This window comes from Callorhinchus milii, unplaced genomic scaffold (genome assembly GCF_018977255.1).
Source record: "Callorhinchus milii isolate IMCB2004 unplaced genomic scaffold, IMCB_Cmil_1.0 Scaffold17, whole genome shotgun sequence".
In the NCBI taxonomy this organism is placed as follows: Eukaryota; Metazoa; Chordata; class Chondrichthyes; order Chimaeriformes; family Callorhinchidae; genus Callorhinchus; species Callorhinchus milii.
In genome coordinates this window covers 14265847-14280784 of record NW_024704758.1, presented here as the reverse complement: position 1 = coordinate 14280784, position 14938 = coordinate 14265847, and the positions used below count along the sequence as shown (strand labels likewise).

At 41.9% G+C, this 14938-nt stretch overlaps 1 protein-coding gene across 2 annotated transcripts in view; it reads right to left on the bottom strand.

Annotated features, from left to right (window-relative positions):
- Positions 1-7231: 7231 nt before the first annotated feature.
- Positions 7232-14938, bottom strand: part of wt1b (WT1 transcription factor b) — a 32681-nt gene continuing 24974 nt past the window's right edge. Inside the window, exons 5-8 of one of the 2 annotated variants that reach the window (XM_007887774.2) lie at positions 14481-14631; positions 10185-10274; positions 9687-9779; positions 7232-8571 (exon numbers count right to left, since the gene is read on the bottom strand). In XM_007887774.2, coding sequence (XP_007885965.1) covers positions 8450-8571; positions 9687-9779; positions 10185-10274; positions 14481-14631 — 456 coding nt within the window. In that variant the 3' untranslated portion in view covers positions 7232-8449. The remainder of the gene's footprint in view (positions 8572-9686; positions 9780-10184; positions 10275-14480; positions 14632-14938) is intronic. The other variant, XM_042341436.1, reaches the window with a different exon arrangement.

Genomic DNA, 14938 nt, shown 5'->3' with positions numbered 1-14938 from the left:
AACAATCCAGGACTAATAACTCCAATCGTTATTAGAATTACTAAAAAAATTATTAGTCTTATAAATAGCATTATAATTCCTATGACAATAATTATTAGCATTTCCCCTCCCCTCACCCCCCCAAAAAAAAATACTTGTTTAGGCAAATGCACCATGTGCAATAATATTTTAAAAAATATATATATATTTGGGGTGAAACCCACTATTTTGCGTGTGAGAGCTAAAGGCAAGCGGGGGGGGGGGGGGGGGGGGTCTGCACAGTCTGCAGTGTCTTGTCCTGTGGTGGTGAGTGGGGGTCGATTGGAGCATTCACTGAAAGCCACAAACCCCTTCAGCCTCTGACTGGAGAGTGGAGGCGATTCGGGAAACGTATCTCAAACCCCAGAACAGTATCCAGAGAGTTGCACTGTTATGTTATGTTATGTTGTGTTACCAACGAAGCACATTGTAACAACGGTGGGAACTGCAGCACAGCAGAGGGGGGGGGGGGCTGGGGGGGGGCTGGCTGGGGGGGGGGGGGGGGGGCTGGCTGGGGGGGGGGCTGGCTGGGGCTGGGGTGGGGGGGCTGGCTGGGGGGGGGGGGGGCTGGCTGGGGGGGGGGGGCTGGCTGGGGGGGGGGGGGCTGGCTGGGGGGGGGGGGGCTGGCTGGGGGGGGGGGGGGGCTGGCTGGGGGGGGGGGGGGGCTGGGGGGGGCTGGCTGGGCTGGGGGGGGGGGGGGGGGGCTGGCTGGGGGGGGGGGGGGCTGGCTGGGGGGGGGGGGCTGGCTGGGGGGGGGGGGGGGCTGGGGCTGGGGGGGGGGGCTGGGCTGGCTGGGGGGGGGGCTGGGCTGGGGGGGGGGGCTGGCTGCTGGGGGGGGGGGGGCTGGCTGGGGGGGGGGGCTGGCTGGGGGGGGGCTGGCTGGGGCTGGGGGGGGGGGGGGCTGGCTGGGGGGGTTGGCTGGGGCTGGGGGGGGGGGCTGGGGCTGGGGGCGGGCTGGCTGGGGTGGGGCTGGGGGCTGGGGGGGCTGGGGGGCTGGGGGGGGGCTGGTGGCTGGGGGGGGGGGCTGGCTGGGGCTGGGGGGGGGGGCTGGGGGCTGGGGGGGGGGGGGGGGAAGGCAGTCAAACCCACCAGAAGCCACTGACCTGCTCGATCTTCCTGTGACATTACATTACACCAGGTCCGGGGGAGGGGGAGAGGAACCAGAGGCACAGACCCATTGGCAGCACAGACTGGTCAATCGGCCTTGAGGGTGAGGGGGAGGAGAGGGGGAGAACTGAGTCACCATTAAAACACATCGCCCACAAAAAAAAACAGTCCATTCACTTTGCAGCATATTTCTGTGGCGAGCGCTTCGAGGCGTCTGGTGGGGGGGGGCGCGTGCTAAGGCGCTCTATCAAACGCAAGGATAATAATAATAATAAATTAATAATAAAATAATTAGTTCGTAAGTGGAACTGCGGACCAAGCGGTGACAAAGAGCGAAAGCGCACTTATATATTAAAATAATTTAAAAAAAACATGTTTTCGATTTAGATTTTTAAGTTAAAGATTTAGAACTTCTTAAAAGTTTTAACAGCGTCACTTTTAGGTTCCGTGCGTTGAAGGTCAAACACTGCCACTGCATTAGGATTTCAACTAACGCAAGATTAAAGCAGGCCATTAAATCTACCTTGACCTGATGAAGCCAATAAAGCTTTGCACCTGAAACCTAATTGTCTCTTTCACACGCTGACTGACTTTCTTCACATTTCCAGCATTCTCTGCTTTTTTTAATTCCAATTTCTGCAATGTGGAGCTTTGGTGTTGTGTTGTTACTTAATTAGATTAAATATACAACGTGTTTAATCATTTGCTTTTCTAGTGATATCCCTTAAGTAATAATAATAATAATAATAATCTTTACCTTTTGATGTATTGTCACATTCCCATACCTTGAAACTGGGACAGTATTGCTGCCCACAGTCCATTTCTCTCATCCTCCAATTAACCAAACCTGTGGACGCAGGTGACCACCCCAACCTTAACAACCTTCGAACAAATACCTAAGCATCATGAGACAAAGAAGCACGTAACACAACGGAAGGCAACTGTTGAGAAAATTGTACTTTGGGGAATCAGTTTAGACTTGAGACGTTTCTGAATAGCCCACTCAGAAATAAACTCACGGGGTCTGGATGGCTTTAAATGTCGCTTGAAGCTGGGTTCCTGGGATGAGAGAGAGAGATGCTATTCTGCTGCACCTTGGACTGCCTCTGAGACTTTCAGCTTCGAAGATCCACAAGAAATTCACAACTTACATTCTTGGAAAAGTGATGAAAGATGTTGTGCAGATGTTTGTCCTGTGTAATAACTGTAACACAGAAATGATGTGATACTGAGGTACGTTCACCCTTCACTTTAAGGGACATCTCGAAACACCGTACACCATTTTTTCACTCAGAGCTGCTTGATTTTGAATTGGATTGGTAATTCTGACGTGAGTACGACATAAAAAAAAACTTTGCACGTTCATGAACACGTAACCTTGTGATCTTATGAATTGCAGCTTCTATTTGAAAAGTTACATTTCATGAGTTTATTTATTTGTCCGCGCTTTGATTGCAGTTTCCATTTACTGGGACTTAAGTCGTCAGCATCTGCTGGTCGGCCACTACTGTATTTGGAAGTAAGTTGGACAGCATAGAATAAGTGGAAAAACAATCAGTATCAATTTAAGAACAGAGCAAAAAAAAACAAGGAGGTAATAACCTTCTTGGAGTTGTGAAAGAAACCAGAAGTTAATCGCAAACCTGATCCAAGTCCAAAACAGTTCTGAAATCCTATTTTGTGAGTGCCCATTGATGTAATAAAAGCTTAACTCTAAGAAATATGACTCCTTTAAAAATAAATAGTGGTGGGGGGCGGGGGGCGGAGCAGAGGAGAAAAAGCCCTGGCTTTCCGTCAGCAACTTTCATTGAGAAAAAGCAACCCGAAAAAATAACGTAGGAAAATTCATGGCAGAAATTCTTGACTTATCCTCACCCTCCACTCACCTCCATGACCCGAATGCCTATGATTAATGTGTGCAATTAATACTGCTTTTACAGTAGTAGCTCTTTCGGCTGTTTGATGCAGAGGCTTGTGCTCAGACACCAATGCTTTGCCAATGGAAATTGCCTGGGCCAGCTGCATCATGTCTGTACTTTCATTGGGCTTCCTCTGTGTCAGAAGGTGAAGTCATTGCATGGTACACACTGGTGGAAACTTGCTGCGGGAAAAGTGCTTTGTAATTGTCAACTGTGCAATGATTTCTTTTTAAAGAACTCTCTCTTTCATCTCGGGCGAGTTAATGTCGTTAAGAATTGGTTGGTCATTGTTGCTCAGCTCAATGATGGAGGGCAATATTTCACAGCTGTCTAAATCTGTAGCATATACACTTTAATCCAATTAAACAAGCATTTTAAATTAAAATGTAATTGAGTCCTGCTAAGGGGACGGCTCATTGAGTTAATTCAGTCTTGTTTTGGGACTGATCATCTGTATCAGATATTGATCACTGTAACAGTCATGATATGGCATTTCAGAAAATAATTTCAGGTAAAACAATAAGATATAAAACAGTTATTTCCCTCAACTTTTGCGGCCTGATATAGTGGATGCTGGTAGAATTGGTGCTTTTGCTAATCACTCAGCTTACTTAAATATAGGATTTCTCCTTCCAAGTGAATGCCAAACGAACTTATGTTCTGTGAAAGATGAAAGCTTCAAACCTAAATGATCAGCTTTGTAATGACCTCTACAGCAAAGTGGTTAAGGGCAAGCTGTCAATCAAGTGTTAACCTTTTAACACCATACATGTGCTCGCAGGAACATAGCACCGGTATGGAGATGGGCAAAGCTTGACATGATCCAAAGGATAATAATCTAGAAAGACATTGATTTACTGTGTACCATTGCTTACCTCGTACTTAATCAAGGCTTCTATCAGGCTAATACTAATCCTTTAATGGTGCTTAGTGTTTATTGAGTGCATTTTAGAGGTCTTCTGCAATTGCAAGTTATTCACTTATGATCATGTCATCATTGTTATCTTATCAGTAGGCTGATTCCTCACAAACTATAATGCAGCTTTGCAAAATAAAAATGAAATCATAATTAAATCATGGTTAAATCATAATGTTAGTCTTTTACCAGACTGTCCCGAGGGTGAAGATGAGGTAAACCTTGCTCAAATGGAAGAAATTAGTCACTGGATGTACAATTCAGACTGGTTTTCCTTTGCTTTAAACTTATTATTTTAATTCATGTGAAGCCATTAGAATAAATACATTGATTTACATGCAAGAGATTGGTGCAATTAAATATATAAATCACACTTGTATCGTGTAATCAAGCATATACATTTTATTAAATTAAGATGCTAAATGTCTCACTAAAAGTGAAGCAGGCAAAAATTCAAGAGTTAAAAGCGCAGAAATAAAAATGATCAAATTACATAGAAGAGGACAAGTTTGAGGCAATAAAAGGCAATTTACTCATGTTCACGAGGAACCCTCTCCTGTTCACCCCATAAATTAAATAGACCTTTCGAGGTGATAAAAATATAAACTATTAAAAGGAAATTTGGGGATGAAATGCTCTGTCGATGATGAGAAGCAAACGATCGAATCAATCACAAACAAGTGATAAGGATGTGAAAACAGTGTCAGAAACGAAATGAAGAGAAAACAGTAATGTTCAAACTGATTTACACGTGAGTTAAAAGAAAGACAAATACATGATAACAACATTGATAGCAGCAAACGGGACAGTGATTTCTTAAACACACGTGTAATCCTGATGCTTCTGTATATTATTTCGTCATTGGTTTGTTTACCTCAGGACTGACATTTAACCCCAGAGTGAAGTATATTAACATCTCGGTTTCTTTTGTCTTTCCTTTCTCATCAAGGGAACATTCTATCAGCTTCATTCTGATTAATGACTGGTCAAAGAACCTAGCTTTTCTTGAATGGATACAGATGGCCTTGTAAAAAATGAACCTCACCAGCAGACACCACTCTTATCAGGCCCTGAGTTCACTGAGTGACTAAACTTCATCATCCTTGCGTAAAGAAAAAGTCTCCTATTTCAGCACCATATCACATAATGCTGTAATGAATTCTTAACAGTGTAACCCAAATAGACACTACTACTATTTAACGTTCCTGGCAGTTCTAAGTATGACACTGAATTCACAAAAGATAATAATAATATTAATAATAATAAGATACACCTAACTCTTGCAGAAAAATCAGAAGCACAAAGTAAAATGTAACCTATTTCTAGATCCAAAGCTCTTAGTGTCCGGGCAGCATGCAAGGTCAAATTTACTCTTCAAAAGAAAAGTTACCTGAGAGAAATCAGGAAGTTTAATCGTTATTCACAGCAAAATAAACATTGATAATGTTACTGGGCCTCTTCAGAAACATGCGATACATAGGGGAGATGGTAACAGAATTTAAAGTATGGAATTTTTTCTTCTTGCACGTAGTGACATAGCTATGTGCTATGGGGAGGAGTGGCGGAATGTAAAATGTGATAACATCACAAGTGTTGGCAAATGTTTCACCCCAATAGTCATCGAGTCCTTACCCAAGAAATCAGGCTGGTTAGAGTTAAAAGTGACCTGAAGTCATTCTTTAGAATTGCTCTGTTCCCCGTCAATTCCCATCACTTAAAAATGAGAACGAATGGGCCGAAGAACCCTCTTCATCCAAGCCTCTCTTGTCAATTGCACTTTCCGGTTTGACACCAGGATGGTTTTAAGAGTGAAGTGAGGTACAGTTACATGATCTGTACTTCTCTCTAGCATGGGGATACAGTGCTGTGTCCAGGGATGCAGTTGGTTAACCTCCATCAGTACCTGAATGCACATTCTGGGGTCCCCAAACCTTAGCTCTTGCAGTTCTGTGCCTAATACTGTTCAGAAAAAGGAGAGATTTCTCTGTGTGTTTATATGGCAAACATTTGGGGAACTCTGATTTGGGTTTGGATACTCCTAAGCATGGTGATGGGTTTATGTATGTCTCAGACACCCGGCTGATCAAAATTACATTCCTGAAAGCAACGAGATTCATCAGAAATCTGGTACTATCAACCAACCAAAGGCAGGAGGTGTATCTACCACAATACAGGTAAAGATTGATCTCTTTTACCAGCTGTGTCACTGCACATGTTCAAGGGACATTGACATTGATTCAACCTACAACAAGTGGAACAGCAAGAAGTATGACTGGAGGAAGTTCTGCTGATATTCACATCTACTCCTTCCTGAACCCCAAGCCAAAAATCTCCCAAGAAGATTTCCTAAACTTGGATTCGAAGAAGAAGAAAAAACTGTACGTTCAAACGGATTCTAGTTCTGTGGCTTAACATTCCCAGGAATCAATTGCAAATTGCTTGTTGGTAAACGGACATTGATGGTTGTGATAGCCTCTCACTCTCTTGTCAGAGTGCACCCACAGGCCAATGAAAGGCTAATGGAAGGGCTAAAAGCCACCATCATTCACCGGCTGCAAGGTCAGACATTGCTGACAACAGAAACAGATGAAACCCATGAGCATGTGACAGATATGAAAAAAGGTATAGAGTGTGTATGTTGGGCCTCATGACTAGGCAGCCATGGATAGCTTTCTATCAGTTGAGCTTACATGCATGGACCGTTAATGTGGTGTTGTCTCCTTTCGGTGTTGATGGAGCTAGTTTTTGGATTGACAATATAGGAAACCACAGATAAACTGCCACGTCGTTCACCCGCGATTTTTCACTTAAGATGCCCAAGGTGGAACTACAACAACAACTTGGATTTAAATAGCGTCCTCCACGCCAGAACTAGTTACTGTACACTCCGCTGAATCTACAGCTAAAGCTTTGGAACGAGACAGGCACGAGTTTGCAGTGGAAGAATGACTTGACAAACCAAATCTACAACTTTCAGGGAATAAATAAATCCAGGCAACATCAAGAGTGAGTGAGGTCTCCCCAACTTTCCCAGCGAAAGAACACAGCCACATGTCGCTGTCGAAACGCATTACATTTGAGGATCAGGATCCTGGAACTGTGTTGCTGGCGGTTGCCAGACTTTTGATTCATTTGAGGTGAACACATTTGCAGCCTGGCCCAGGAGGGGTTAAGTGGTCGGAGCTGGAAGCAGTTAGTAAAATGTTCGAAATGACACCCAGGAATGGAAATCGGATACGAGCCATGAAATAAAACAGCTGCTGGACATTCATTAAGATTCTCTTTGGGCATCTTTAATTGAGAGTTCAGTGGTGATGGTCGAGGAAATATAATTCAGCTTTTACATTCTCAGTATGAACACACACACACACACACAGACAAGGTAAAAGCAAACAGCCCAAACCTGTGGCATACCTATTTATCTTTTGTTTTATTCTCTACATTTTTTTTAGCAACTCTCCTATTTTAGGCACAGCAATACATTATCAGATATATACATAATAATTTCCGGCAAAGTAGCAGTAAATACATGAACAAGGAAAAACAAACCCCAACACAGTACAATCCATTACACTAAAACTTTTCTCTTCATTATATAGAGAAAAAAAAATCATTAAGTTACGGACTTTCAAGAGGAATGGTTATTCGAAGTTACGGACCAGCCTTTGATTTTAAACAATGTTTGGTAACGTTACACCTAATCAGCCACAAAGCCAGTGTGGCTTCTCAATACATAGCATACAATTTTGAAACAGTCTTTTTTTTTTAGTGGTTTATGCATTGCTGGCTAACCTCACCCTCTCCCTAAATAGATCTCGATAAAATATGCCACAAATGGATAAACGACAGTGTCTCACCCTGGCCAAATGATTTTATTCCCATCTCTGCATCTGCTATAGGTACTGAAAGGCAAGTTAACTCGATAGATGAAATGTATTCCCCATTGCCTCATTGTAAGCCTGTCATTAAACGGCCTTTAGTAGCTGCACACAACACAGGGCACATCTGGATTAGCCAAGGATTTTAATCCAAAATAAAACTCTGAATACAGTAGTACTCAATTATAAGAGGTTCCTATATACATTATATTTACAATATGGAGCAATGCTGTACTGCCATTTAAACCACCCTCACACTCACTCCTGTGTGAACATCATCGCAGGTTATGTGTGCAATGGTGAGTGACATTGGCTACATTGCTAATGCTTATCATGTGCAGTGGCTGTTATGCTTCACCCCCACTTCTCCTTCTACACTTCAACAGTGACTGAATTAGAGGCACAGCGAACCCCACAGATTACTGGTGGTGTATGTCTAACGTTTTGGTCGGTGTGAGGTTAATCATAGAAAAATCAGGCGTTTTAGCTCACGCCTGTTGACTCCCGAAGCTGCTGAATTTTAGAACCGAGGTGAACAGAAGCAAAATTGTTTCTCCGTCAGTGTCACATCCTTTTTTTTTCTTGTTTGAACGAGGTTCCCCCCCAATTCACTAGAGAGCGAGCTGGAGCTTGGTCAGGTTTCTCTGGTGCATGTTGTGGTGACGGACCAGTTCATCCGACCTCGCGAACTTCTTCTGGCAGCTCGGCCACCTACAGCTAAAAGGCTTTTCACCTGTTAAAAACGGTAGCTTAATGAACGTTTAATTTTTGTTTACACATAAAAGGTGACAACACATTCATGCAACTTTGTTAGGATATGATATTCTTAGGATTTTTTCTTTGAATCGACGAGGCAGGACATTTGAAACCAGTTATGGGCTGTTTTTCAATTGCCTGTTTTAATAGAAATGACAATTTTGTCCTCCACCCACCCCCCCACCCCCCAAAAACAAACTGACTGAGAGTATTTTGTTTGGTGGGGGGAGGGGGAGAGAATGCCACTCAATTGGTGACAAGACCCAGCCCAACAGTTTTATATTTGCTTGGGCATCCCAAAAGTTGGGAAATAAAAGTTGTCGGGAAAAGTGAGACAAATCCGAGACGTTCTTCCACTGAGATGAAAGATTGGAAGAACAGAATTTTTAACCTTTTGAGCACATTTGCCTTCATGTTTTTGTTGTTGCGCTAAACATAAGGAAAGTAACAAAACTGCAATAATTGGTTTGGAGACTAATGAAATTTGAGAAACGATCCACAGTTCTGCCTTGTAAGGAACATTCAAAACCGTTCGGTTTAATAATATAATAATCCTTACATTTGATACAGCACCTTTTCACGTCTTCGAGACGTCTCAAAGCGCTTCGCAGAATATACTGTAAAGTGAATTGACTGTGTATTTTGTGGACGAAACGCGCAGCCAATCGCGCACAGCAGCGTCCCGCACACAGTCGTGGATTGAGTGATTAATTTTTTTTCTTGGGAAACGATCACTGTAGGTGTGCTCAGGACTTATCCCTCACTTGAGCGCGACCTGCTGTCTGCATTGGAGGCTTGGCTCCTACATGTCGGGGCGCTCTACCTCAAAGGGGAAATCCAAAACAACATAAGAGAAATAAAGTGGAAGCAACAGGTGGTGATAAAACCAGAGAGAAATTCACCGGGAAATTTTTTTTTCCTCCCCGTTCACAGGCCAGCATTTAGCAAAAAAGAAAAGAGAGAGCGCAAATTTGAAGTTTTGCAAAAAATATACTCGGTACTCAAAGGGTTAACACATTGCAGCAGTGATGAATATCGAAGTTTGCGTTCTACAAGAAAAGTAAAAAATGTGGAAAAAAAATGTTTACGCACTTGTTTTACCTGTATGAGTTCTGGTGTGAGTCTTCAAGTGATCGGAACGGGAGAATTTACGCTGACAGGTTTTGCACTGAAAAGGCTTTACTCCTGAAGAGTGAAAAGGGGACGGGGTTGGTTCATATCAGGTAACAAAAACAGAAATTACACACAAACATATATACACTGGCTGAAGACATGACAACCAATACACTGGTGCTGTGTTTACATTGTTCCTTGCAGCTGGTGTCAGGAGTGAGATTCAGTGCAATTCGCTCTGACTAACTCTCATGCACGTAACACATTTGGCAGTGGATTTGCCAAACCCGAAGCAATTGATTCACTGCTAAAAGGTCAGGTGTAAACGCAGCAAGAAATATCACTGAACCTCTGCTCATGATCTCTGTCTTGCGCTGCGGTGCAATGTATTTTTTTTTTGCATCGGTGAGAGCGAGTGCATATATAGCTTCACTGAACCCAGTGTGTTTCGCATCGTCAATGCCTCTCCTCTCTTACCAGTGTGTCTCCGCTGGTGTCGTTTGAGTTGGTCTGAGCGGGAAAATCGTCGCCCACAATCCTTGAAATCACACTGGTACGGTTTTTCACCTGCTCAGACAAGAAAACAGTTCATGCTTGTAATGCAGCGGCAGAGACTAGCCCGAGAAACAATCCCACCCAAATCAAATGGTTGTTTGCAGGACTTTGCTGTGCACCAACAGGCTGCTGTTTTCGTCCCTTATTATAATAATGATAATCCTTGCATTTGAAAGAGCGCCTTATCACTTCATCGAGACGTCTCAAAGTGCTTTGATTATAAATGCAAGTAAAATTGAAGTCTCGTGTTTAGCTTACTAGTGCTACTGCTTCAGGGGGAACTTACTCCACACGTACTTATGCCATAAGTGTTACCCAAGACCTTTGGGTCTTGCCACATTTCAGTGTCAATTCAACTTAATTGATTTTGTGTATTCGACTGAAGCTGCTGAAAATGGTCAATTAAACTCTGACCACAACGACTCCCCCATAGAGTTGCATTTATTTTTAGGAAATAATCTCTGGGGGACAGTCGGTCTTTGACATATTAACATAAATTCTCCTGGTAATATATCGAATACACATAGAAAGTGCTAGTGAAAACAAAAAGGTTGAAAATTTATTCCTACAATCAAATGGTCTCGAATATAGATCTCCTTCATATTGAAGCTTTAAAGGTGAGTTGCACAAAGCTGCATGTTTTAGGCATCGGGATGAGCATTTTTATTTGCGTTGAATTAAAATACAAAAGTTAATTTTATTTTTAAAGCATCATTTTACTAGATGCGTGTTAAGGCATCTGTTTAAAGGCAAATGTTATGCTTGGCATTGTTAAGCTATTCCTCAAAACAGACATCTACACAGTCAACAGCGTTTTTGTAAAATATCCATCTTTTCTAATGCATTTCACAGCAGCAGAACCCAAGGCACAGTCAGCTGGATGTCAACTGCAGGTCAATTTCATAAACGTAACATGGGCTTAAAAGAAATCTCAAGTGTGCTCAGCTGCATTCAAATACAGAGTGTCAATGTGTATTGGCCCATAATAGTCTATAGGAAAAAAATATCCATAATGAGATAAATTAGTAAGGCGATTTCCTTTGATACTGTTGTAGATTCCCGCACAGACTTTATATGAAGACTCAGGAAAGAGGACACATGGGCAATTTTGACAACCGGCTGTTTGTCCTCCTGGTTTTAAAAGATAACATGCACAGCATGGAAACAGGCCACTCAGCCCAACCAGTCTTTGTCAGTGTTCATACTCCACACGAGTTTTCACTCATTCCTTACATGCTCTTATTCCCTTCTATTCCCCTCTCCTTCAAGTTATTGGGCTGAGAAACTGGAGCACAGCCAGTGGTCTTACCACCAACAGCATTTGGATTTGTCTTTTCAATATCACTGGAACTGGATTGCATTTGCTCTGTATAGATTAATGCTGTGTTATTTCCCATGGGTTTAGGTCACGAACCATCAGTTGCAAGTGACTTTCATCAAACTTCCTGCGAGAGATAATTGTGCCTATAGTTTGTACATCACGTAATTCAGTCAATTTACCACATCAACGATCAGATGTTTTACAAGGGTATTTGTTAGGTTGCAGTTCTCATAATAACAATCATAATTGCGGAAAAATGGTGCTGAGTCGTGAGTAAAGCAGTAATAAGATCTTGCAAGTGCCTATAAAACCTGAACTTTCATAAACCACAAAAACCCTTGACCCTGTGATGAGGTGCCATAGGTTCACACTGCACCAACCCTTCCATTTGTGAAATCACTTTTTTTGTTTTATAATCAGAATGACTTACACAAGGAGGACTAATCATCCCTTGCAGTTAAAATTAAAAATAAACATTGGTTTGAGAGTGGTCAAAAGTCACAAATAATTCAGCAGATGGAATGCCGTTCTGACAGCTTCAAGAGGAAATGCCAGTAATGCGCGGAAAAACATTCCCATAAACTCATCACTTTCTAGAACTAGTGATTGGTGAAACCCTTTATTGATTGTACGGAGGATAATGAATGTTGGGAAGGGAGCAGGGCAATCAAAACTCTTGTAGCTGTATAGCAGCACCAACACAAGACTTAATTACACCATTAACTCCCTCACTTGAACCTATTACTTCTAATATATTAGAATTCCCCCTGGTTGCTTTTAATAATAAGGTTTAAAGTTGCTGACGTATTAATGCGGTGGAGAGTGGAGTTTTTTTTTCTAAAACCGTTGTCTATCTTGGACTTACATTCCTGCAGCTGTTACAAGTAGAGCCAACTGACTTCACCAGAAGGGAATTAGCATCTTCTGTGGACTCTTAATTGCGAAATAATATATCTATATGATTCACAAAATAATGTGTAAGAATGATACATTTTGTAACGCACTGTTTCCAGCCAAGAGAAGGCAGGTGGCAGACAGTAATTTACAAGACTGCCTAATTTCATTCACATGACATTATAAACCATAATAATAATCCTTGCATCTGATACAGTGTCTTATCACATCTTCGAGACATCTCAAAGCGCTTCACAGAATATACTGTAAAGTGAATTGACTGTATATGTTGTGGGCGATATATGGGGCTGGCCAAGGGAGATGCCAACAAGTGTAGTGACTTTGGTGATGTGCGGATATCATGGAACATTCTTATGACTTGCACCCAAAGTTATTAGCAAGAATAACTTCTAATGCTTTACCTTCAGTTAATGGCACCTATTCTCCTAATATCATCACCAAACATCACTTTTACTGTCATCGATTCTCATCAAGCAATTCTGTGTGATGCGACTTAAAGCTCTTTCTTTCTCTGATATATTTTCATTAACAGATTATGACTGGAATGACAAGTGATATAAATAATGATTCACAGAAAACGGTTTCACTAAAAAGAGCTCTTTCGTTTGATGGTTCTAATACTCCTAGACCTCTTATATTTAGGATATTTCTTGGCCAGTCACATCAAATAACAGACAAGGTTTTCTCCAAGGTTACTTAGGAGATCAAGATTTCAGAATTGACTGTATTCAAAGTAATTAATGGTGAAATATTTTGAGATATTTGGCGGCAAATTTTTAATGGAGAAGATTTGGGGATAAGATGTCTTAAATCTCCTCGTATTGGCACAAATCCTGGAGAACAATCTACACTCTTAAGGCAACCGTAACTCACTCCTAACTTTGCCACTTTGTGAATTGTCCAGTTAGCCTCATTTGTGGAGATATTTATCATATTAGATTGTTAACCGTGGCGTGTTCTACTTAAAACACTTGGGAGCAGATTTACAACTGGAAAAACTCCAGGTTTGCAGCTCAGTTGAAGTTGCTTTGAGACGCCACATTTTTGGAAATACAATTTTCATTTCACCGCTATTTCCTACTGAAATATTGTAAATTACGACTAAAACTGTTGTCAATGGCTGTAGTTTGAGACACAATGTGCAGATTTAGGGGGGTGGAGTGGGGAGAGGTCCAGCATGTGATGACTTCTAATGGGATTCCTTAGCTGGGAATACTTCATATTAAGTCAGGGATCTCTGCCCTGACCCCAATATGACCCGCTGCTTGTTGCTGGAATAAGTCTCCACTCAGACTCCTTATTAAGCAATCACATTCAAACCCTTGGGTGTTAGACCCCAATGATAACAAAAGAGCTCTACGCAGCTCTCTGACCTCCAATGTGCTTATCCTACACTCCTACAATCTTAATCCTACTTCCTACTGTGTAAATCCGGCAAAGCACTTTGAGACATTTCAACCATATGATAAAACTCTATATTATATGCAAGGATTATTATTAAATATGACTCACACATTTGATTCTCTGGGATTACTGTATTAATTCTAATCTCGGTTGCGGATTTTTTCAATGAGTATTTCCAAAATTCAAATGCACCTTAGAATCCATGTTACCTCAGTAATATTTCCGCACTTTTGTATTGGCCAGGTCATAAGGACAAGAACAAGAAGTCAACAATGCAGCACTTAAATTCTGATCTACATTTAAGAGCAAAAGATTTACGGTTCAAAAGGATAAATGGTGTTCAAAAAGGTTGCATTAAACTACCCCCAAAATAAGGTACATCCACACTCTAATCCCATCTGCAGTCTTCATTTAGTACAAGGAAATTCCTAAACTGTTAGACGTTCAGTTTGTGGCATCACATTAGCTAAACAATTATTAGTTTATTGAGCGTCTGCCTAGCTGGTAAAGTATAGGGAAAATAAGTATAGTATAGGGAAAAAAACTGTTTCAATAGCCTTGAGCTGGGCTAAGCTTACCTGTGTGTTTCCTACTGTGCATCTGCAGGTGGGAAAGTTTAAAGTAGCGCTTGCTACACCCAGGATAGGGACACATAAAAGGGCGCTTTTCACTGGATTCTGCATTTGACCTGACGATGGCAGGGGTTACACCTGGCACTCTCCGCACGTCCTGAAATATAAACCAGACAGACATCGAGATCAGGCTAAACATCTCTTACAACCATCGAGCTAACATTGTGGTTCCACATAATGATTGTCCCCTCCGTATGAAAAACAGAGTGAGAAATCAGGTGATCTTTACACTCAAAGTGCTTCTTGAAGGGGCTGTGGGACACTACCATGTGTGAGGGGCGCTACATAAATGCGAGTTGTTGTTATTCTCTTTAACGCTAGCTTCTTCGAAGCAATAGAATTGTTTAGAAAAGCATCTTTAAGGCTTTAAAACTCTTCAAGTGCTCCGAGGTGCTACCTTGCAT